Raw genomic sequence first — 21,636 nt, 5'->3', positions numbered from 1 at the left:
CGGCGGGGTCGTTTCTGCTGCTCCTGCTCTGGCACTAGTGCTCGCGCATCCACGTCATCTGGCGAGTACTGCACCTGTGCAATAGTTGTGTGCAGGCACAGTATGTGCCAGATGATGTGGACGCACAGGCACTCATGCCCGCACAGGTGCAGAAGAGTCGGCTGGTCGCTATCATTGCAGCTGGCCAGCGGGGACACCGAGGAACACCGGGGCTGCAGCGAGGGACTGAGACAGCTGCAAGGGGCTGGAAGGAGCACCAGGTGAGTAAAACGTAGATTATATATTTTGCCTCAGAAGTCCTCTAAGGAATGTCTATGATGCAGAGGTTGTTTTCCTCTGATGCATCTTTCGTGTTACAAAGTGAATTTGAAAATATGTAGCTAAGGAAGAATTCTAGCTTTGCTGCATCAGTTTAAGTGGTGCGCTGTATCTTATGGATGTTCTATCAGAAATGGTAAATTTGGGTATCATTGGGCATCAGCAATGGAGATTTTTGCTGACACCTTTGAAATCCCCAAACATTACTCGAGCCCCTTAAAGTCATTGGGAATCGGCTTTAAAAAAAGCTTAGGAGAGGGAAAGCTCTGGGTCCTAATGAGTCTTCCCTCTCCTTTCCCGGTGCCCGTTACAGCGCTGGCTCCCCCGTAGCAGCATTCCACTAATTTGGGTAAATGCAGCTGTCTCCACCGCCCAAGGGAGGCTTTGGAAGTCTTCAGGAGCCGCTCCATACTGCACATGTGTGAACGCCCTCTCTCGTCCAATCGTGGAGGACTCGGCTTCCAAAGATTTCCGAAGTCCCCTGCGGTGAGGGATTTAAACAGAGGAGCTGCCGCTGCAATGAGAGCACCAGGAGAGAAGAGTGAAGGCTCATTAGGGCCCAGAGCCTTCCCTCTCCTTATGTAAGTATCTGGTTTCATTTTTTTAATATAGCCTCCCATTGACTTTAAATAGACTACCCATATACTCTCCATTGGCCTGTGTTCCAGTCCTATTTGATAGTTGTACCCTAAAGCCCCAACTCCAATAATCATAATTTTAACTCGCTACTTAGACTTGAATATAACTCTAACTCATTTTCTAGTCCTAACCTTTACACAAACTCTATAAACCATGCCTAAATGTGACCTACCATGTACTCTAACCCTACGTTTACCCTAACTAATAAACTAGCTAACCTTAACCTCATAAAGGACAGGTATAGTAAGTAGGGGAGGTCTCGGTGTTGGAGTACCCATCTGACTGCATTGATCGTATTAAATTCCTTCTGTAAATGTTGCCATATGACAGCTAGCGGAAGAATATCAGAATATCAATAAATATAATAGTTCCAGAGTGATGGGAATAAGTGCAATCAGCAGCAGGGCAAGCCTGTAGCCACAGAGAACAGCAGCTAAGCAGACCATTGCTGCTAGGTGAATACTTGAAAGGGACCCTGAACAGAGGAATTTTATGGAATGTGAAATTATCTGGGCTTCCTCCAGTTCCCCGTAGCCCGCAAGGTCGCTCTGGGTCCCCTCCATCCTCCGGCTGGCACGCCCGGGAGGGCATTGTGACAGTATTTTTTTCTTTATGGGGAACATGGCAATAACATGTGATATATATATATATATATATATATATATATATATATATATATATATATATATATTTATTTTATTTTTTTTTCCTATTTATTTATTTATTTTTTCTTGGGCATCATGGTAGCCATGTTATAGTGGGTTACAGTATGACTTCATTTGTTATCATGGGGACTTGGCACCTGAAGTTGTTATTATAGGGGATGTGACAGTTGCACTTGTTATTATGGGGAACATGATGGATGCATTTGTTATTATGGGGGATACGGTGCCTGTTATTATGGGGTATGTGATACCTGCATTTATTATGGGGGCCTGGCAGTGGTATGTAATGACTAAAAATGTAATGAGGAATAATGAATAGGCTGCAGATTTAATTGGGCACAGATAATGAGCTACATTGTCAATGTGACTGCACATTTAGTGTGGGCACACGTGGGGATGCATAACAGTCAGTTCTGGCACTTGGAAAAAGCATGACTGTAATTTTCCAGTGCTTTGGTGCTACTATAATCTTGTATGATTGGATTCATTATGTTCCTTTTCTCAGCTAGATATGAAAATGTGTTTTGTCCATAGTGTTATCCATTGCTGAACAAACTCTGATGTGTTCTCTTGTCCAAATCTTATAAAGAAAAGAGCTGGATAAAATTATATTGAATGACATCAATGAAAACACAACATATAAACAAAAAGAGCAGTAGTGTAACTACAAATCTTGGGGATTCAAGTTTTATATGATCTCCAAGCTTAGGCACACTTTAGCCTCCCATATAGATATGAAAGGAAACGACAATATACAATCACAATCAAACAACCAATCAATATACAATCACCTGGACCCAAATGTATATTTACCACAGTTCCCATAATCTGCCCACTACATTTGTATGCTACTACCAATTTCCTTAATCTCCCCACTGCATCTGTACATACCCACCGACATCCTTAATCTCCACACTGCATCTGTATGTACCCACCGATTTCCATTATCTCCCCACTGCATCTGTATGTGCCCACCGACTTCCTTTATCTGCCCACTGCATCTGTATGTGCTCACTGTTTTCCTTTATCTCCCCACTGCATCTGTATGTGCTCACTGTTTTCCTTTATCTCCCCACTGCATCTGTATGTACCCACTGATTTCCTTTATCTCTCCACTGCATCTGTATGTACCCACTGATTTCCTTCATCTCCCCACTGCATCTGTATGTACCCACTGATTTCCTTCATCTCCCCACTGCATCTGTATGTACCCACTGATTTCCTTTATCTCCCCACTGCATCTGTATGTACGCACTGATTTCCTTTATCTCCCCACTGCATCTGTATGTACCCACTGATTTCCTTTATCTCTCCACTGCATCTGTATGTACCTACTGATTTCCTTTATCTCCCCACTGCATCTGTATGTACCTACTGATTTCCTTTATCTCCCCACTGCATCTGTATGTGCCCACTGATTTTCTTTATCTCCCCACTGCATCTGTATGTACCCACTGATTTCCTTTATCTCTCCACTGCATCTGTATGTACCTACTGATTTCCTTTATCTCCCCACTGCATCTGTATGTACCCACTGATTTCCTTCATCTCCCCACTGCATCTGTATGTACCCACTGATTTCCTTCATCTCTCCACTGCATCTGTATGTACCTACTGATTTCCTTTATCTCCCCACTGCATCTGTATGTACCCACTGATTTCCTTTATCTCCCCACTGCATCTGTATGTGCCCACTGATTTCCTTTATCTCCCCACTGCATCTGTATGTACGCACTGATTTCCTTTATCTCCCCACTGCATCTGTATGTGCTCACTGTTTTCCTTTATCTCCCCACTGCATCTGTATGTACCCACTGATTTTCTTTATCTCTCCACTGCATCTGTATGTACCCACTGATTTCCTTCATCTCCCCACTGCATCTGTATGTACCCACTGATTTCCTTTATCTCCCCACTGCATCTGTATGTACCCACTGATTTCCTTTATCTCCCCACTGCATCTGTATGTACCCACTGATTTCCTTTATCTCCCCACTGCATCTGTATGTACCCACTGATTTCCTTTATCTCCTTTATCTCCCCACTGCATCTGTATGTGCCCACTGATTTCCTTTATCTCTCCACTGCATCTGTATGTACCTACTGATTTCCTTTATCTCCCCACTGCATCTGTATGTACCCACTGATTTCCTTTATCTCCCCACTGCATCTGTATGTGCCCACTGATTTCCTTTATCTCCCCACTGCATCTGTATGTGCCCACTGATTTCCTTTATCTCCCCACTGCATCTGTATGTACGCACTGATTTCCTTTATCTCTCCACTGCATCTGTATGTACCTACTGATTTCCTTTATCTCCCCACTGCATCTGTATGTGCCCACTGATTTCCTTTATCTCCCCACTGCATCTGTATGTGCCCACTGATTTCCTTTATCTCCCCACTGCATCTGTATGTGCCCACTGATTTCCTTTATCTCCCCACTGCATCTGTATGTACGCACTGATTTCCTTTATCTCCCCACTGCATCTGTATGTACCCACTGATTTCCTTTATCTCCCCACTGCATCTGTATGTGCCCACTAATTTCCTTTATCTCCCCACTGCATCTGTATGTACGCACTGATTTCCTTTATCTCCCCACTGCATCTGTATGTGCCCACTGATTTCCTTTATCTCTCCACTGCATCTGTATGTGCCCACTGATTTCCTTTATCTCTCCACTGCATCTGTATGTACCCACTGATTTCCTTTATCTCCCCACTGCATCTGTATGTACGCACTGATTTCCTTTATCTCTCCACTGCATCTGTATGTACCTACTGATTTCCTTTATCTCCCCACTGCATCTGTATGCGCCCACTGATTTCCTTTATCTCCCCACTGCATCTGTATGTACCCACTGATTTCCTTTATCTCCCCACTGCATCTGTATGTACCCACTGATTTCCTTTATCTCCCCACTGCATCTGTATGTGCCCACTGATTTCCTTTATCTCCCCACTGCATCTGTATGTACGCACTGATTTCCTTTATCTCCCCACTGCATCTGTATGTGCCCACTGATTTCCTTTATCTCCCCACTGCATCTGTATGTGCCCACTGATTTCCTTTATCTCCCCACTGCATCTGTATGTACGCACTGATTTCCTTTATCTCCCCACTGCATCTGTATGTACGCACTGATTTTCTTTATCTCCCCACTGCATCTGTATGTACCCACTGATTTCCTTTATCTCCCCACTGCATCTGTATGCGCCCACTGATTTCCTTTATCTCCCCACTGCATCTATATGTACCCACTGATTTCCTTTATCTTCCCACTGCATCTGTATGCACAAACCAATTTTGTTAATCTCCATACTGCATTTGTATGTACCCATGGATTTCCTTAATAATCTCCACACTGAATTTGTATGTACCCAACAATTTCCTTGACCACTTAACTCAAACTGTATGGCAGTTTGAGGCACTGTATATCAATCTGGATGCCTATATGTGCCCAGTGTTTCTGCGGCAGGTGCTGCAAAAACTCTTTTTTGTGTGGATTTTTTTTGTATGTCGTTGTCTTTGGTTGCCATGGGGAAGGCACTTTTGGAAACAGTTGTTGAACAATCATTTGTTTCTGACAACTTTTGTTGCAGATGTGCCCAGAACTATATTTGAAAATGTTTCAGCCAATAACCTGCCATCAGCCTGAAATATGAATATCACTGAAGATGTCTGCTATGCACTTAAACATGCATGCTTTTGAGATTCCTGTACATGTGCACACATTCCTTTACGGGTAGAGAAATGTGCAGCAGTTTCTATACCTTTGTATATGCCTCACCTTACAAACCTGGCTTTCCTTTCAGTTAGGCAATAAATGGTACTATACTGAATCAAAACTTCACTCTTCACGATATCTAAAGTTAAGATTTTATCACTACGGTTTACTTAACACCTGTGATACTACAGCCATACATTACTTACTTAAAGCGTTTTTACACTGATGTCTTTTTCAGGGACGAGAAATAGTAACAGGCACGGCACAGAGTGGTGATTACTTCCGGCTACATATCAATCAGTACAATATGGTGGAAACAATAACCTGCCTATCTTTAAAGCCATTTCCTGCATCCAATTTTCTATGCCTGTTTGGGCAGCATGAACGTCTGCTGAATAACCTGTGTTCCAGATTTCAAGAGGGACTTATAACAGATCTCTATAGGTAAGGGTACTATCCTTTAGAACATCTAGAGATGAAATACATATGTATACCGTAATTCATATGAATTCATGGAGTCCTCTACTCTTGGTTGTTTTCACTGCTTCTGCGTGAGTCAGAAATGAAGGTGTGTCTTGTAGAGAAGTTGAATGAACTTTTATGGCATCTTTTTAATGCAATGCTGAGTAGTAGGAGCATCATTCACATAGTCTCTTCTGGTGCTTATGATTTTAAGTGATCCATACCCTGCAGCCATTGTAACACACAAGCTCACCAAGTGAATCACGCTCCTCTGGTTGAAAATGCCAGTTGTGTAGAATTTATCACAAGGCAGTTCACTGAAATCTTGGGGCAGAAAAAGGGCTTGCTGAGAAGACTTTCTTTTTTTAAAAAATAATTAAATCCCAGTACCTTGATTTTTGTTGGTGTAATCTTCGCCCACCGCATACGTATGGTCCAGGTGGTGGTAGTTTGGGCGCAGGAAGAAGCTGACAGATGACTCTCCCTGTGCTAGGTAATCTAGGAGAATATAACAAATATAACCTAATTTTATCTTTTGGTCAGATAATTCCAGGTACAGCTATTGCCAGCACCGGAATCCTGCACACTGCAAATCCGATTTGCGATTCCGATTCTGATTTGCGATTCCGATTTTCCCTGGATGCTGTCAAAAGAAAAACCAGAAAAAAACGCAGCATGCAATACCAATTAAAAATCAGAATTGCAAGTGAAAATCAATTACAAATTGTAAATCCGAATCGCATGTAGTGTGCAAGAGTGGCCTCTTGCACACTACATGCGATTCTGATTCCGATTCGCGATTACCCCTTTGTTAATTTCAATTCGATTCCGAATTTGCGATTTTGATGCGATTTAACATACGATTCCGATTTGCGATTTTCAATCATTACTGCATGCTGTGTTTTTTTCTACATTTTTCTTTTGATAGCATCCAGGGAAAATTGGAATCGCAAATCGTAATCACAAATCGGATTTGCAGTGTGCAGAGGGTCTAACAGTGATTTTACTGAAATTCCCCCTGTAGTTAACATTATGGTCTATGGCGGTGCCAAAGCTACCTGACACACTCCCTCCCGTGCAGATCACCCTCCCGCTCACCACACAGGCTGTAATACAGGCTTTTCAGACATTGCCTTGTCTCTGCAGCCATGCCCCCTGCCATAGGAAATATGGGGGTATATTCACTAAATTGCGGCAAGCAGAATAATCTGCGTAAAGTCTTATGCACGATGAGTAGAGCGTAATGCATTGTATGTAATGTATTGCATTATGCTCTACTTATTGTGTGTTTACGCACGTTATTCTACTTACTGCAGTTTAGTGAATATACCCCATGAAGAGGAAGTTTTAGTGGCAAGCTATGTTCCCTACCACTCCTGGCACCATATCCCACAGACCCTGGATACACTGGGTGCTTGACCTCAGTGGATGGCCACTCCCATCTCAATCACAAACAGTCCTAGTACAAGTCAGCACGCCAGTATAAAACATTTAGGTTTTACTGATCCACCCAAATAACAGAGTATCCCTTTGCCAAGGCATAAATCATCGTGTAAGAGAGTACCCCTTTGTCAAGGTATAAATCATGGTCTCTCAGAGTATCCCTTTGCTAAGACATAAATCATGGTCTAACAGATTACCTCTTTGTCAAGTTATATAATGGTCTAACAGAGTACCACTTTCCAAGACATAAATCATGATCTAACAGAGTACATTTTTTTTTTCAAGGCATAAATCATGGTCTAATAGAGTACTCATTTGTCAACATATTTCTCATGGTCTAACACAGTGATGGCTAACCTTGGCACTCCAGCTGTGGTGGAACTACAAGTCCCGTGAGGCATTGCAATACTCTGACAGCTCTAAGCATACATCGGGGAGTCAGAGGCATGATGGGATTTGTAGTTTTGTCACAGCTGGAGTGCCAAGGTTAGCCATCACTAGTCTAACAGATTACCCCTTTGTCAAGGCATAAATCATGAACTAACAGAGTACCCCTTTGTCAAGGCATAAATCATGGTCTAACAGATTACCCCTTTGTCAAGGCATAAATCATGGACTAACAGAGTACTCATTTGTCAAGACATTTATCATGGTCTAACAGAGTACCCCTTTGTCAAGGCATAAATCATGGACTAACAGAGTACTCATTTGTCAAGACATTTATCATGGTCTAACAGAGTACCCCTTTGTCAAGGCATAAATCATGGACTAACAGAGTACTCATTTGTCAAGACATTTATCATGGTCTAACAGAGTACCCCTTTGTCAAGACTTAAAGGGACTCCGAGCAGTGCAGTAACTATGGAAAGATGCATACCATTTTTAAGCTCTCTTTCTCCGCTTTCCAACAATATATAAACCGCCGCCCTACGCCTTTTCGTTTTCGCTATTTTCGCGATCAAAATCACGGCAGCTGTGATTTCGATCGTGAAAATAGCGAAAACTAAAAGGTGCAGGGCGGCGGTTTATATATCGTTGAAAAGAGGAGAAAGAGAGCTTCAAAATGGTATGCATCTTTCCACAGTTTCTGCACTGCTCGGAGTCCCTTTAAATAATGGTCTAACAGAGTACCCTTTTGTCAAGGCATAAATCATGGTCTAACGAGGACCCTTTTGACAAGGCATAAATCATGGCCTAAGAGAGTACTCCTTTGTGAAGGCATAAATCATGGTGTAACACAGTACCCTTTAGACAAGGGCATAAATCACGGTGACCCCCAAACTCGGACAAATAAAACTTAAATGGTTCATACAAGTGTGCTAACCTGTTAAGGACCTCTTATATCCTACCTTATATACGACCCCTACACAGCATCTGGAAATTCTGAATCCCTTCCTGGTTCTGTAGCCACACTCACTTCATTAAGAAGACTGGGATGGGAAGGTTCACTGTGAAGTGAACAAACACTGTTTTACAAATAATGCCTTATGTACCTTTCTGCCAATCTAAACACATACACTGCTACCGGGAAAAGTTTCTAGGATGCATCGATTTGTTGTTAAAACCTGAATGAGAAGGGAGCATACTTTTTTTTTTAAAGTACTTTAAAATATTTTACTTTGTGTTTTGTTCTGAATGCATCATGGTTAAAAGCATCTACTGTACTGCACAGAAGAGCAATAGCAGCTCTTAGCATTAAAAAACGTTCATTCCAAAGCACTTGAGACCCAGTGCTGCTGAGAAGTACATTGACTCTGTAGCAAAGTTACATAAGAATCATTTCCTCTGTACATTTAAGAATCAAAAATGAGATTAAGTTCCTACCTATACTGTATGGCAAATACAATGCATTATGCAGCAGATATAGTCATACTTAAAATGGATCTACACACAAAAATAAAATCTGTGTATTACAGCCCTCACCACATTCTTTAAGAAAATTCACAGATCTTTTAAAGTAAAACTTCAGGATTTGTGGTATAAGAAAAACCTGCTTTGTTAATTTAATTGATGACATTAACTTTTAAATAGCAATTTTCCATGTTTATAATCTGCCTTAACCCCTAGACTGCCGCAGACACATATAAGTTCAGTGTTTCTGCATCCCTACGCCACAAATGTATAAAGGCATTTTCGTACAAAACTACTTATGCCTGTTGCAGACATCTATAGGCATTTGTGTCCCAATATTCCTTTGCCAGGGATGTCATAAAGGTGTTTAGTACAAAGTTTTGTCTCAGTGCCAACTTTTTACTTTACATGAAATATGCAAATACTTCTGAGCTGAGATCTTTCAATGAGAAAGCACTCTCTGGCTTAACCCAAGAAAATGGTGAAGTGTGTGGAAAACCAGTTCCTGAGCACCACAGGATTTTCAATAGAATATATTTGTAGAGATCCACACCACTTCAGAGTATTAATCTTAGTTTATTTTACAAAGAGACAAGACAATTAAGAAGAACTGTAGGGCACCACAGTCCACTGTTTTAGGCTCCTACCCTTTTTCAACTTGCCCTGTTATAAAAGTACAAATCAGCAGACACATATACTGTATATACAAAACACAAACCAATCAGGATAGAGATGTAAATGAACGGACCTGATGGGAGATTGGAACTGTGGTCGGGGTGGCTCTGCACCCGGGAGTAGAGATACAGGAGACACAAAGACAAGAGCCCAGTAGTGCAATATGTATGGTATAGGAATTTGAAGTGTAATAATAGAAATACTACTCACAAAGGAGGGTTGCATGGGACAACCGACCACAGGAAGCAGGTGGAGACAACAAACCCGACTCCACTCGGGGTGGTCCTAACCGGGACCTGGATGTGGTCGCTCTCTTCAGAAAAAAATTAACAGGTGTCCGCCGTGGTGGGAACCACCGGTGGCCTGTCGCCACCCCTTGGACCAGAAAAGTACGGGGGTATACTTAGCACAATTGGGGGAAAGAGGCGCCCTGGGTGTAATAAAAGCATCTAAAACAGCTTAAAAACTATATATAGTATGAGGTAGCTTACCTCAATGATGAAATCTTTGTTAGTGTACAAAAGATTTTTTATTTAGCAAAAACACTCACTTTGTACACTCACAAAGATTTTGTCATTGAGGTAAGCTACCTCATACTTTATATCGTTTTTAAGCTGTTTTTAGACGCTTCTATTACACCCAGGGCGCCTCTTTCCCCCAATTGTGCTGATGGGAGATTGCTATTCAATATGCAGACCACTCCCAGGTCCCTGTATTTACTATTGCTTAGTATATATATTGGAATATATATTTAGGCAATTTTAAGACCTGTTTGAAAAAAAATCCCTGTAAAACACAAGTTTAAAATCTCTGTAGGTTTTTGCATTCAGGGGAACAAACAAAAACGTAATTCCATATCTCAGCACTCACATTTCAGCACACTGCTAAATTCCAAAATATATATAGTTTATTTAATATAAAATAAATATGAGCCTTCCCAATAGTGATTCTATAAAAACACAGAATCAGTAGCATGACACCATAATAAGTGAATATAAACATCACAGCTTCAAATGGAGCTAAGACTAAGGACCCGATGAGGTCAGAAACGTGTCAGCTTGCATGCTGCCATGCTTTTTCTGCTAATTTTCTACTGATGATTTAATAAAATATTCAATTTTTATCATATGGAAGGAGTGCAGAGATTTCTCTTTATCACAGCCTCAAAGTTAGCCATATACATATCTTATAGCTTGAATCTTAACTTTTGGACTTTGTTTTGCCTTGTAGAGACTTTTTTTGCCTTGTACCTTCTGGGTGTAACATCATCCATCATGGCAAACTATGACCAGGGATTTGTACTGCAGATCCCATTAAGTGTCAGTATGCCTTATAAGAAACTTAAGAAAACATTAAAGGGGTCATGTGATTTAGCATATATATATATATATATATATATATATATATATATATATATATCCTTCCAGTTAGTAGTAGGGTACGCCATCCTCTCCCCACCACCCCCTTTTTTATATACTATTCAGTGGACCTCTAGGGGAACTATCCTCCTCCTGGCCACACTTTTATGGCATCTCCCATTAGCAACTGTCAAACAATTACAATACTACCACCGCACAGGAAGGAAAAAAGCTGGAAAAGTGCTAGAAGAATGGGAGCTCTCAGTTCCTCGCTGGCTTACTTGTAGGTGTAGTGGTTAGCATTACAGTTTCCAGGCATTTGTTAATAGGACATATTGCACCTTCAAGAAAGACTCTTTACCCTACAAGCAAGAACAGAAAGGGAGGACCCAACTCCATGCGTCCATTTGGAGAGTCAGGCACCTAACCTCTAGCAATGTATGCAGATGCACTATTGCTTTTTACATGCAAAACACAAAGTCAAGTGAAATCATGTCTTTATCTCTGTTTATTCATAACACTGGAAATTCTTGGAATATATATTTAGGCAATTTTAAGACCTGTTTGAAAAAAAATCCCTGTAAAACACAAGTTTAAAATCTCTGTAGGTTTTTGCATTCAGGGGAACAAACAAAAACGTAATTCCATATCTCAGCACTCACATTTCAGCACACTGCTAAATTCCAAAATATATATAGTTTATTTAATATAAAATAAATATGAGCCTTCCCAATAGTGATTCTATAAAAACACAGAATCAGTATCATGGAGAGAGAAAGCATACGGTAATTTGCCAGATCATTGTAGCAAAAGAAACATGCTTACAAATTACGATAGCAAAGAGGATTATGTTGGAAGAACAAAATAAGAAAATATTGTAAACTGTGTTAATCATTAACAGACCATTCCTTTACCTCTGCGTACTCCTCTCACTCAGTGTAAAATTTGCACTGGGGCTTATGGCTCTGAAGCTACACCACTGGTGTTCAGTAATACAAATATGGTGACTTGATTTGTAATTGACTTCATTTTGTTTTGCATTTAAATCTGATCAAAATTGCACTGCTGTTTCTGGCAAGATTTGGCTTCAGTAGGACTGTACAATACTGTAATTCGTATCAAGTCCCCTTGCAGGGGGCTAAAGTGAATAGCATTTCATAACAGTACAGTGGAACCTTGGCAGGGGCATAACTAGGGAGGAGCAGCCCCTGTGATCTGTGGGGGCCCAACTACTACGGCAGGCAGGCGCAGCGGCAGCTCCACAGGTTGGGAATCGATTTCATGCGGAAATTGATTCAAAATCTGTGTGCAGTGCATGGGCAGCCAATAGATCCCTCTCTGATCAGATTCGATCATAGAGGGATCTATCTGTTGGTCGATCTGCTGACAATGACAATGTCAGCCCTTAGTCTGCAAGTATAAGTTGTTCCAGAAACATGCTTGTAATCCAAAGCACTCTAACAACAAAGTGCATTTCACCGTATTAATGGAAACTCAGATAATTTATTCTACAATCCTAAAACATTTATAGAAAAATATTAACTATAAAGTACTGTACTGTATGAAGTATAAAGTGAAAATGTAAAAACATACTTTCACTATAACTAAGAGAATGGTTGCTGTCTGTTGGCTCACCCCATCCTTTTGTGGAATGGCTTTAACAAAAAACGTATCCTACTTTTGAGGATTTTACGTAAATGTGACATGACATTTGACAGTCCCTACAATGAGATTAGGTACAATGTAGCAGATAGAGGAAAAGCAGTTGGCACATGCAAAGGTTTGCAGCGTAAAAAAGCTTTATTGTTAGGCTACATGCACAATATTAGGCAAACATGTCCGTAATAAAATAGATCCTACCCGGTACTTAGATGGCTGTGGGGTGAGGTGGGAGCGGTGGGGGTTGCCTTACGACCGTTTCGCTCTCCTGAGCGTCTTCAGAGGCAGTGCGCACTGCCTCTGAAGACGCTCAGGAGAGCGAAACGGTCGTAAGGCCGTATCAAACGGTCGTAAGGCATATCAAGTCAACGTTTTTTTGCCTTGCAAAGCGCTCTTAAACCATGTTACTTGCAATCCAAGGTTTTACTGTATAACATAAATGAACAATCCAATTACAGTAATTTACAGTACATCATGAGAAACCCATCTAATGAGAAGAAAAAACAAAGCCTATTAGATCAATATTGGTCCTACATGTAACCTATCTAACATTCAGTAGCAAAAATCAGCACCAGAGTTGGATTAATAAAAAAAAAATGTACTGGAGACTCAAATTATCAGCATAGACCATAGACTAGGTCTTGCTAAATTAAAGCATACTGTCCTCTACTAGAGCAATCATCCTTCATTGGATCATAATGCAATGATTTCTAGTTAAAGCATGATCAAGGACCACCTTGGAATCCTTCCACTTGAAAGATAAATAGGTTTTGGCAGTGTTAGCCATGCATCAAACTAAACTATGAATTTGAATTGGGTTCATCATAGGGATGGGCTTGTTTCTCAGTAGAAGTACTGAGGGATTTTTCAGAGGAGCCATATTTAGAGCTGTAGCAATTAGGACATTTACCTGAAACAAAAACTGGGAAACCCTGGATCATTCCCACCAAATATGATAAAATGCCCCTTAGGCCACATTTGCAAAAACATAGAACTGAGCTGTTACAGCATTCTCCCCAGGCTCTTTTAGCCGGGTACTCCACCCAACTAATTTTGATGGTTTTCCGGTTGTTTTTGGCTCATCTGCCTTCTATGCTGTAAGCAGAGCTGCATCGGGCCTGCATTCTACTGTCACACCTTATCTGGCTACTTTTTCATGCCACCCGGCCAGAAAAAAATTTCTGAGGAGAAGATATAATCTAGATAACAAATCTGTTGTTAAGTAGGCCCTATGCCAAATTTTAATATTAGTTTCAATGAGAGAGTAGTATAAACTTCCCTTCATGATTGTCTCCAAACAGTGCTCCCGCCTACTAGAAGAGGTTGAGAAACCAAAGTCCCTCTCCCACTAATCCATAATTGGATCCTTGAATTTTTAAGGGTGATTAGCAAGCACACCATTAAGGCACCCTGTAAAGAATATTCTTTACACCATAGCTAAAAATATGAGTAATCTGCATTAGGGGATATAGGACCCAGTGAGGACCAGCAATGATAAAGCTGACATATCTGGAAAACCTGGTAAGAAAAAACACTAGATAAACCTTATTTGGAGATTGGTTAATGTTAATAAAACGTAACTTTTAATAAAGTCGGGTTAAAATAGATATTTCGAACAGATTATACTACCCCTTAGTGCAAACAGTGATACATTGGGTTGGGGATAAAGGTCATTTGTCTGTCAGACTCTCCTCCAAACTCACAATGCATGTATATGAACAACCCCACACACAACCCTACATGTTTCACTTCCTTAATTGGAAACTTCGTCAGGGGTAACCAAAGCACTTAGAGTGCCTAAAGTGCTAAAGTATATACATTATAAAACATCACATATTACACATATCAAGGTTGCTTAGTAACTAGGTTAGGTCACTACCAGCAGCCAAATGAGTCTGCTCACCTCGCCCTTTTATAGTGGAGTGATGGCTCCAGAGGATGCTGAGGGGGAGGGTCCAGGTTACTCCCACCGACACGCCCCTTTGTTCCTGTATTATTTGTCAAAGGACCTATCAATCATGAGGTAGTCCAACTGGTATCTGGAAAACCTGGTAAGGCATGCAGCCATGACTAGCAACAAGATATACCCAGGATATGAGCTTCCCAGCATTTAGGAAATTAGCAAAGGTGTTTAAATCTAGGACATCTAGCCAGGCCTCATCTTCGGTGGTACCTAGAGTGAAGTAAATACTCTAGGAGTCAATAGGAAAAACCTTAGCGTGAACCTATTCTGTTTCCAAAATTTCAAGCGGGGTAATGGGAATATGGAGAAGATGAGGTTACCTCAGAGAGAGTTCTGAGGTAGGACCAGGGCTCGGATTTTCAATAAGGCACTGTAGACTTGTGCCTACAGAGGCCTAATGATGAAAAGGCAGCTCATTCCAATCCCCAAGTGCTACACTCTCTCCTTCCCAATGCAGAGTCCTGAGCAGAGTGTAAATGAGAGGTTATTCACCTGGCTTATTGCATTCCACTGACAACATCTCCCTTCAGCTGGCGGCATCTCTAGCAACCTAATGCGTGCACCTGTGGCTATTGAGAGTACTTCTGGTTAACTAATATTAAGGGGCCCCTGTGGCCACCTTTGCTGGGCAAGGGAAGTAGGAGAAATGTAACTGCTGGGCCAGCCAGCACACTTGTGGTGCGGTTCAGTAGGGTATTGTGGGTTTGTGGAGGGCGAAGTCTGGGGTGCCAGAACATCTGTGCCTATCGGCTCCAGTCATGTAAATCAGGGCCTGGGCAGGACCAAACCACCAAAGATTTTGTAGCTATTTCAATATGTTTTTTAAATCAAACTGAATATGATCAACTGTAGAGATGTTTATCATCTGTGAGAAACATACTTTTTTTTCCCTAAGAGCACTAATGAAATAAGATCAGTAATGGGCTTATAATTAGTGTGCAGATAGGAGAAATCACTGGCTTGCTGTATACTTTATTCTGAGTTCATTATGAAAGCTTATTATTGCTACTACAACAGTTATTTCTTTATAGCTCCGTAGATGCATAGCATGCCATGTTGGCTCTGAAAAGGCATTAGAAACTAAAATTGAGTCTGAAGCTAAATGGCATAAGGTAGAAGAAAACACTTTGAAATCATTTTATGTTTCTAAGAAATCTTTAACAAAGAGCTGAAAAAAAGGAGAGAGAGGACTTTTTTGTGTCCAAGTCTATCTTTTGTGGTCACCAGTGTCATCAGACTGAACCTCCCTAGGACAAGGATTGTAAGTGCTACTTACAAGTCAATAGCTAGTCGTGATAACATGCATTACCCAGCTACTCATGTGCTTGTCTCTCCTGGCAGTCAAGCACGCTGACCTTCTGGAAAGCAGTAATGCTTCAAAGCATCTTGAAACAAACACTATCATGAGCAACAGAAAAAAGATAAAAGGAACCACAGAGATGTTCATTTGAAATATTAACAAATAGGTGACATTGTTCTACTGTTATGCTACATAGTAGTGCTCCTCTATATGGGGTGAATGCTTTGTGATATAGGTCTCAGCAGACATTAGCTATTCCAGCATGAGAAATGTCTATGAATGTGGAGAGAAGCACTTACAAAAATTAAAAGCTGATACGGTACATGGAATATAAAAACAAGGTTTTATCATGAATAATGAAAGGGGAAAAATGCCTGTTCAAAGCCAAGGTATGAATAATTAGAGGCAGAGGCATATTATGTTGTCTGTAGAAATGCCAGCTGTATTCTGTGGACTGATGCTATGTACAGTAATGCAAGTATGTATAATAATAGTAAATTGAATAAATGTCATCTATATATCTAAACGGTAGTTGTAATCAGTGCAGTTTCTAGGCTAAAATGCACCCAGGGCGAGGGTGTAAAAATTGCCCCCCCGAAGCAAGGTATGGGTGCCCACAGTATAGGTTATTCAGGTCTAGTTGCACTCAGTATAGGTCCCCCCAGTATGGGTAGCCAAGAATAGGTACCCCAGTATAGGCAGCCAGCTATGGGTCCCCCCAGTATAAGTAGCCAGGCATAGGTGAGCTAGTATAGTTGCCCCAGTATAGGTTAGCCAGGTAGGTGCCTCCAGTATAGGTAGCCAGTATAGTTGCCCCCAGTATAGGTTATATAGGCAGGTGCCCCTGGTATAAGTTGGATAGGTAGGTGCCTCAGTACAGGTTAGCTAGGTGGGTGCTTCTAATATAGGTAGCCAGAATAGTTGCCCCCAGCATAGGTTAGATAGGTAGGTGCCCCCAGTATAGGTTAGTTAGGTAGGTGCCTGCATTATAGGTAGCCAGTATAGTTGCCACCTGTATAGGATAGCTAGCTAGGTGCCCCAATACAGGTTAGATAAGTAAGTGCCCCCAGTATAGGTTTGATAGGTAGGTGCCCCCCAGTATAGGTTTGATAGGTAGGTGCCCCCCAGTATAGGTTAGATAGGTAGCCCCCCCCCAGTATAGGTTAGATTAGGTAGGTGCCCCCCAGCATAGGTTAGATTAGGTAGGTGCCCCCCAGTATAGGTTAGATTAGGTAGCTGCCCCCCAGTATAGGTTAGAGTAGGTAGGTGTCCCCCAGTATAGGTTAGATTAGGTAGGTGTCCCCCAGTATAGGTTAGATTAGGTAGGTGTCCCCAGTATAGGTTAGATTAGGTAGGTGTCCCCCAGTATAGGTTAGATTAGAGAGCTGCCCCCCAGTATAGTTTAGATAGGTAGCTGCCCCCCAGTATAGGTTAGATTAGGTAGGTGCCCCCCAGTATAGGTTAGATTAGGTAGGTTCCCCCCAGTATAGGTTAGATTAGGTAGGTGCCCCCCAGTATAGCGATCCCTAGCGCTGTGTGAAGGCTTGTGTGATTATTATTCACCATGCCTCTCTAGCAACAGTTGCACACCTTCGCCATGTACAGCTCCGATCTGGGCACCTATACCAAGCTAACCTATACTGGGGACACTTATGCCTGAATAACCTATACTGGGGGCACATATACCTGGCTAACCTATACTGGGCCACCTATACCTGGCTAACCTATACTGTGGCACCTATACTAGGGACACATATACCTGGCTACCTATACTTGGGCACCTATACCCGGCTAACCTATAGTGTGGCACCTATACCTGGATAACCTATACTGGGGAGCCTACACCTAGCTATCAATACTGGGGACACTTATACCTGTCTACCTATACTGCAGACACCTATACCTGGCTATCTATACTGGGACCACCTATACCTGGCTACTTCCACTAGAGTTGGGAGCTGCAATTTTTACACCCTTGCCCTGGGACCAATTTAGCCTAGAAATTGCCTTAAGTGGAAGCTTAGCTTTTGTTTCCAATGCGCACTCTGCATCACACACATGGGGAGTGTGGGGCGGTCTTCGTTGTGTACCTACATTAGTTTCCCCAGTGTCTTCTTCCCTCTGTCCTTTGGCGGATTTGCTTCTCCCTCGGCAATGACATGTTCCCCTGCGGTCGGTGTTGATGATGCCAGATGCCAGGGTCACACAGCATCATACACATGTGGCGGCAAACTCATTTTTTTTTTTTTATTGAATTCAATACAAAAACCTGTATTCAATATTAATCATATGGACATGCCTGGGCTAAGGAACTAGCCTTTATATAAAAAATAATTACATGAAGATAGTGAAATTATCTTAAAATCTGTCAATGTTCTCCAGCATCATTCCACTGTTCCATCAAGGAAACTGTTGAGTTGTGCACCACCCACTTGACAAAAACGTGCAGAACCATATAAATTCTGCTAGGACTATGTAACCCCTGCCTCTTGCTTAACCCCCTTGGAGTTACGACTCTTTACGGATTTTAGAGTCTAAAAGCAGTGCAATTTTTTTTTATCCTAAAATCTGGAAAAAAATGATGCTGCTATGGAGTTCTGCAGCAGCCCAGCACTCACTCACCTCCCTGGGATCCAGCACTGTCATGACGACAGACGGCGATCTCACCAAGGGGAAGCAGAGCCTCGAAGGAGAGGAAGAAGAATGACGGCCGACGTTGGGATCCCCCAGGAGATGAGTTAAAACCCCTGCTGCGTGCTTTGCTCTGCATAGACCTCCCAGCGGCTACCATGAGTTTAGCTCGGGGTTACCGCTACTGGCTTGTTTTTTCCACCCCGAGCTAAACTCATGATTACCACTAAGGAGGTTAAGGAAGTTACAGAAAACTTACTTACACTATTGAAAATATCCTGAGGTTTCCATAAAACTGAAATGCAATTCATTGAATTGTTTGTAGCCTTACAGCCATGGGCGTAGCAATAGCAGGGGGGCCCAGAGGGTTTGGGGGCCTACCTCCTCCCTCTCCCCAAACACAAGTGCAGCCAATTAGCAAAAAAATCCTCCACGTTCGATCAAAAAAAAGTCCCTGCCAGGCGGCCACCTCCACCCGCCATGTAGAGTAGCAAGTAGCTGTCATTTTTTTTTCTGCTTCCAGACTCTGCTTCACAGCAGAACACTCCGTGCTGCCATTCGCTGACTCCCGATTACATGACCCTTATGAGGGATCGGGGACCAATGGGGCCCCATGCTGTAATTTTTGCAGGGGGCTCTATTAAGTCTAGTTATGCCCCTGCTTACAGCTCATTGAAAACATTATTTATGCTTACTGAAAGGTGAGTAAATTAAAAGCTATTGTCCCATGTATGCCCCAAGTTATTTAGTAAAGCAAAAAAGTGGGAAAAGAGAGTATTGATTATTCCTCCAACATATTGTAAAACAGTCTGGCCACTTTTCTTGCAACCTCTAGAGAAAATCATAAATAACTGTATAAGGGCAATTTTTTAAAATACTGTTTTCTTTAATAATTTTTTATAATTATTTAATGACAATAATTATCATTGCATGTGTTTCCAACCAAGCAGTCAATCAGACTACTAAGAGTGACAATGAAGCAAAAAAAACTTATGATATAATGAATTGTAAGTGTAATACAGATAAGTAATAGAACATTAGTAGAAAATAAATGAATCTCATGTTTTTTTTTTTATAGAAGTTCATCCTTCTATCATATGTGCATTGACAATCCACACTGTATTTTAAAGTGGACCTGAAGATACATGAAAAAAAAGAGATTCACTTACCTGGGGCTTCTCCCAGTCCCCTGCAGCTGTCCTGTGCCCGGGCCGCGCCGTACTGGAACGATTCTCCGCCCCCCCACCGTGGCTTACGTTCTGTTTCATCGGTCTCCGTCCATTGCACCTGCTCAGCTCTGGCCACGTGTGTCCTCATTCGCACTCCCATCGCAGGTAGCTTCCTCCGGGGGAGCAGTAGAGATTTTCTCGTTTTCTCTCACTGGCCATCGACTTGTATGTCGGCAGTGAAGAAATGGATTTGCTCTATGGATGAAATCGCACTCACTGGCTAGCCGTCCAATCAGGAATGGCAGGTGTGCTGGAAAAACAAATCCCGGGCACCACAGGATCCAAAGCTAGTATTAGGACATAGTAATCCGCACCACCTTCAGTAGTAATTCTTCATTTATTGGTATAAAAAGACATACAATTAAAATTAAGAACTGTAGGGCAAGACAGTCCATGTTTCAGGCTACCTGCCCATCTTCATGTTGCCCAGTTCTGGCGTCCTAATACTGGCGGTGAAGAAATGGAGCAGCGGAGGGGAACTGAAGGATCTTTGACTACCGGCGGGGGACAGGACGGCTACAGGGGGCTGGGAGCAGCCAAAGGTAGTGAATCTCTTTTTTGTTTTTTTACATGTATCTTCAGGTCCACTTTAAACTATGAAACAGAGGAGGGATAATGACCCTTTGACCTTCCCTGCAGTCAAAATCTTATCTGAAACTACCTGTCAATGTTTCTTTGAAGTATAAGTGCCTCAGGAAACAGCACTGTAAACTAAGTAGACTAAACTGGTCAGAGAGCTAAGAAAATCTCTTTTGCATAGATAACAAGTGAAGTTTCTTAACTTTTCCTGTAGTGGAAATAATATCAGACTGGTTTCTGTGCTCCTAATGTTCTATTTCTTAGCTGTACTACACATACAATTCATTATATCATAAGTTTATTTTCTCTTCAGATTCACTTTAAAAGGAGAAAATAAGTTGTCACTCTCTACTGTGTGGTATCATTGTGTGAGTTGTGTGAGGAAGAATCAGAAAGAAACCTATAGACTTGTATGTGAAAAGGAAAGGCTATAAGGCTATCTTTAAACATACTGATGTTCCTGTGACAACTGTTGCAAGTATTAGGATGTAGAAGGTCCATGGACTGTAGTTAAAACCTGGCTGGTAAAAGACAGCTTCTGTTGAAATGTAAGCTGAATTTCAAGGTCAAAGTCCATCAATGTTTGATTGCAATATCTAGTGTTTTTGAGTAACAGTGGGCTTAGCAGAAAAAGACCAAGGGTAACACCATCGTTGAAGGAAAAACATAAAAAAGCCAGACTGTTTTTTATAAAAATGCAAGGCAAAATGCTATGCTGGAAGATTGTCATTTGGAAAGCTGAGACAAAACTTGTATATTTTTTTTTTTTACAAGTTTCAGGAGCTCTGTGTCGTTTGACTAAATATTATATTAACCATACCTTTTTTTTTACAAATATGGAGGAGGCTTGGTTATGTTTTGGTGCTGTCTTGTTGCATCTGTGCAGGGAACAATGAAATCTCAAGAATACCAAGACATTATGGAGCCAAACTTCCCACATTAGGAAATCTCTCTCGTAAAGGTCAAGGATCACTGTCGTAAAAATCTTGAAATGTAAAATATATGTAAACAGATACAAATAGATTCATTTTCTCCTTTGTTGCTGTGGCTTACAGTAAGTAGTAGAAATCTGATATTACTGACATGTTTTGGGCTAGTCCATTTCTCTATAGGGGATTCTTAGCATGGCCTTTA

General features: G+C 41.5%; 1 protein-coding gene across 3 annotated transcripts in view; it reads left to right on the top strand.

Moving 5' to 3' along the window:
* Positions 1–21,636, top strand: part of CFAP61 (cilia and flagella associated protein 61) — a 399,007-nt gene that overhangs the window by 273,921 nt on the left and 103,450 nt on the right. For all 3 annotated transcript variants that reach the window (XM_068232439.1, XM_068232441.1, XM_068232438.1), the window contains one exon: positions 5,591–5,796. In XM_068232439.1, the coding sequence (XP_068088540.1) occupies positions 5,591–5,796 (206 nt within the window). The remainder of the gene's footprint in view (positions 1–5,590; positions 5,797–21,636) is intronic.

The sequence above is a fragment of the Hyperolius riggenbachi genome, chromosome 4 (assembly GCF_040937935.1).
Source record: "Hyperolius riggenbachi isolate aHypRig1 chromosome 4, aHypRig1.pri, whole genome shotgun sequence".
Classification (NCBI taxonomy): domain Eukaryota; kingdom Metazoa; phylum Chordata; class Amphibia; order Anura; family Hyperoliidae; genus Hyperolius; species Hyperolius riggenbachi.
Note: the sequence above shows the minus strand (reverse complement) of the source record. Positions and strands in the feature narration are given on the sequence as shown.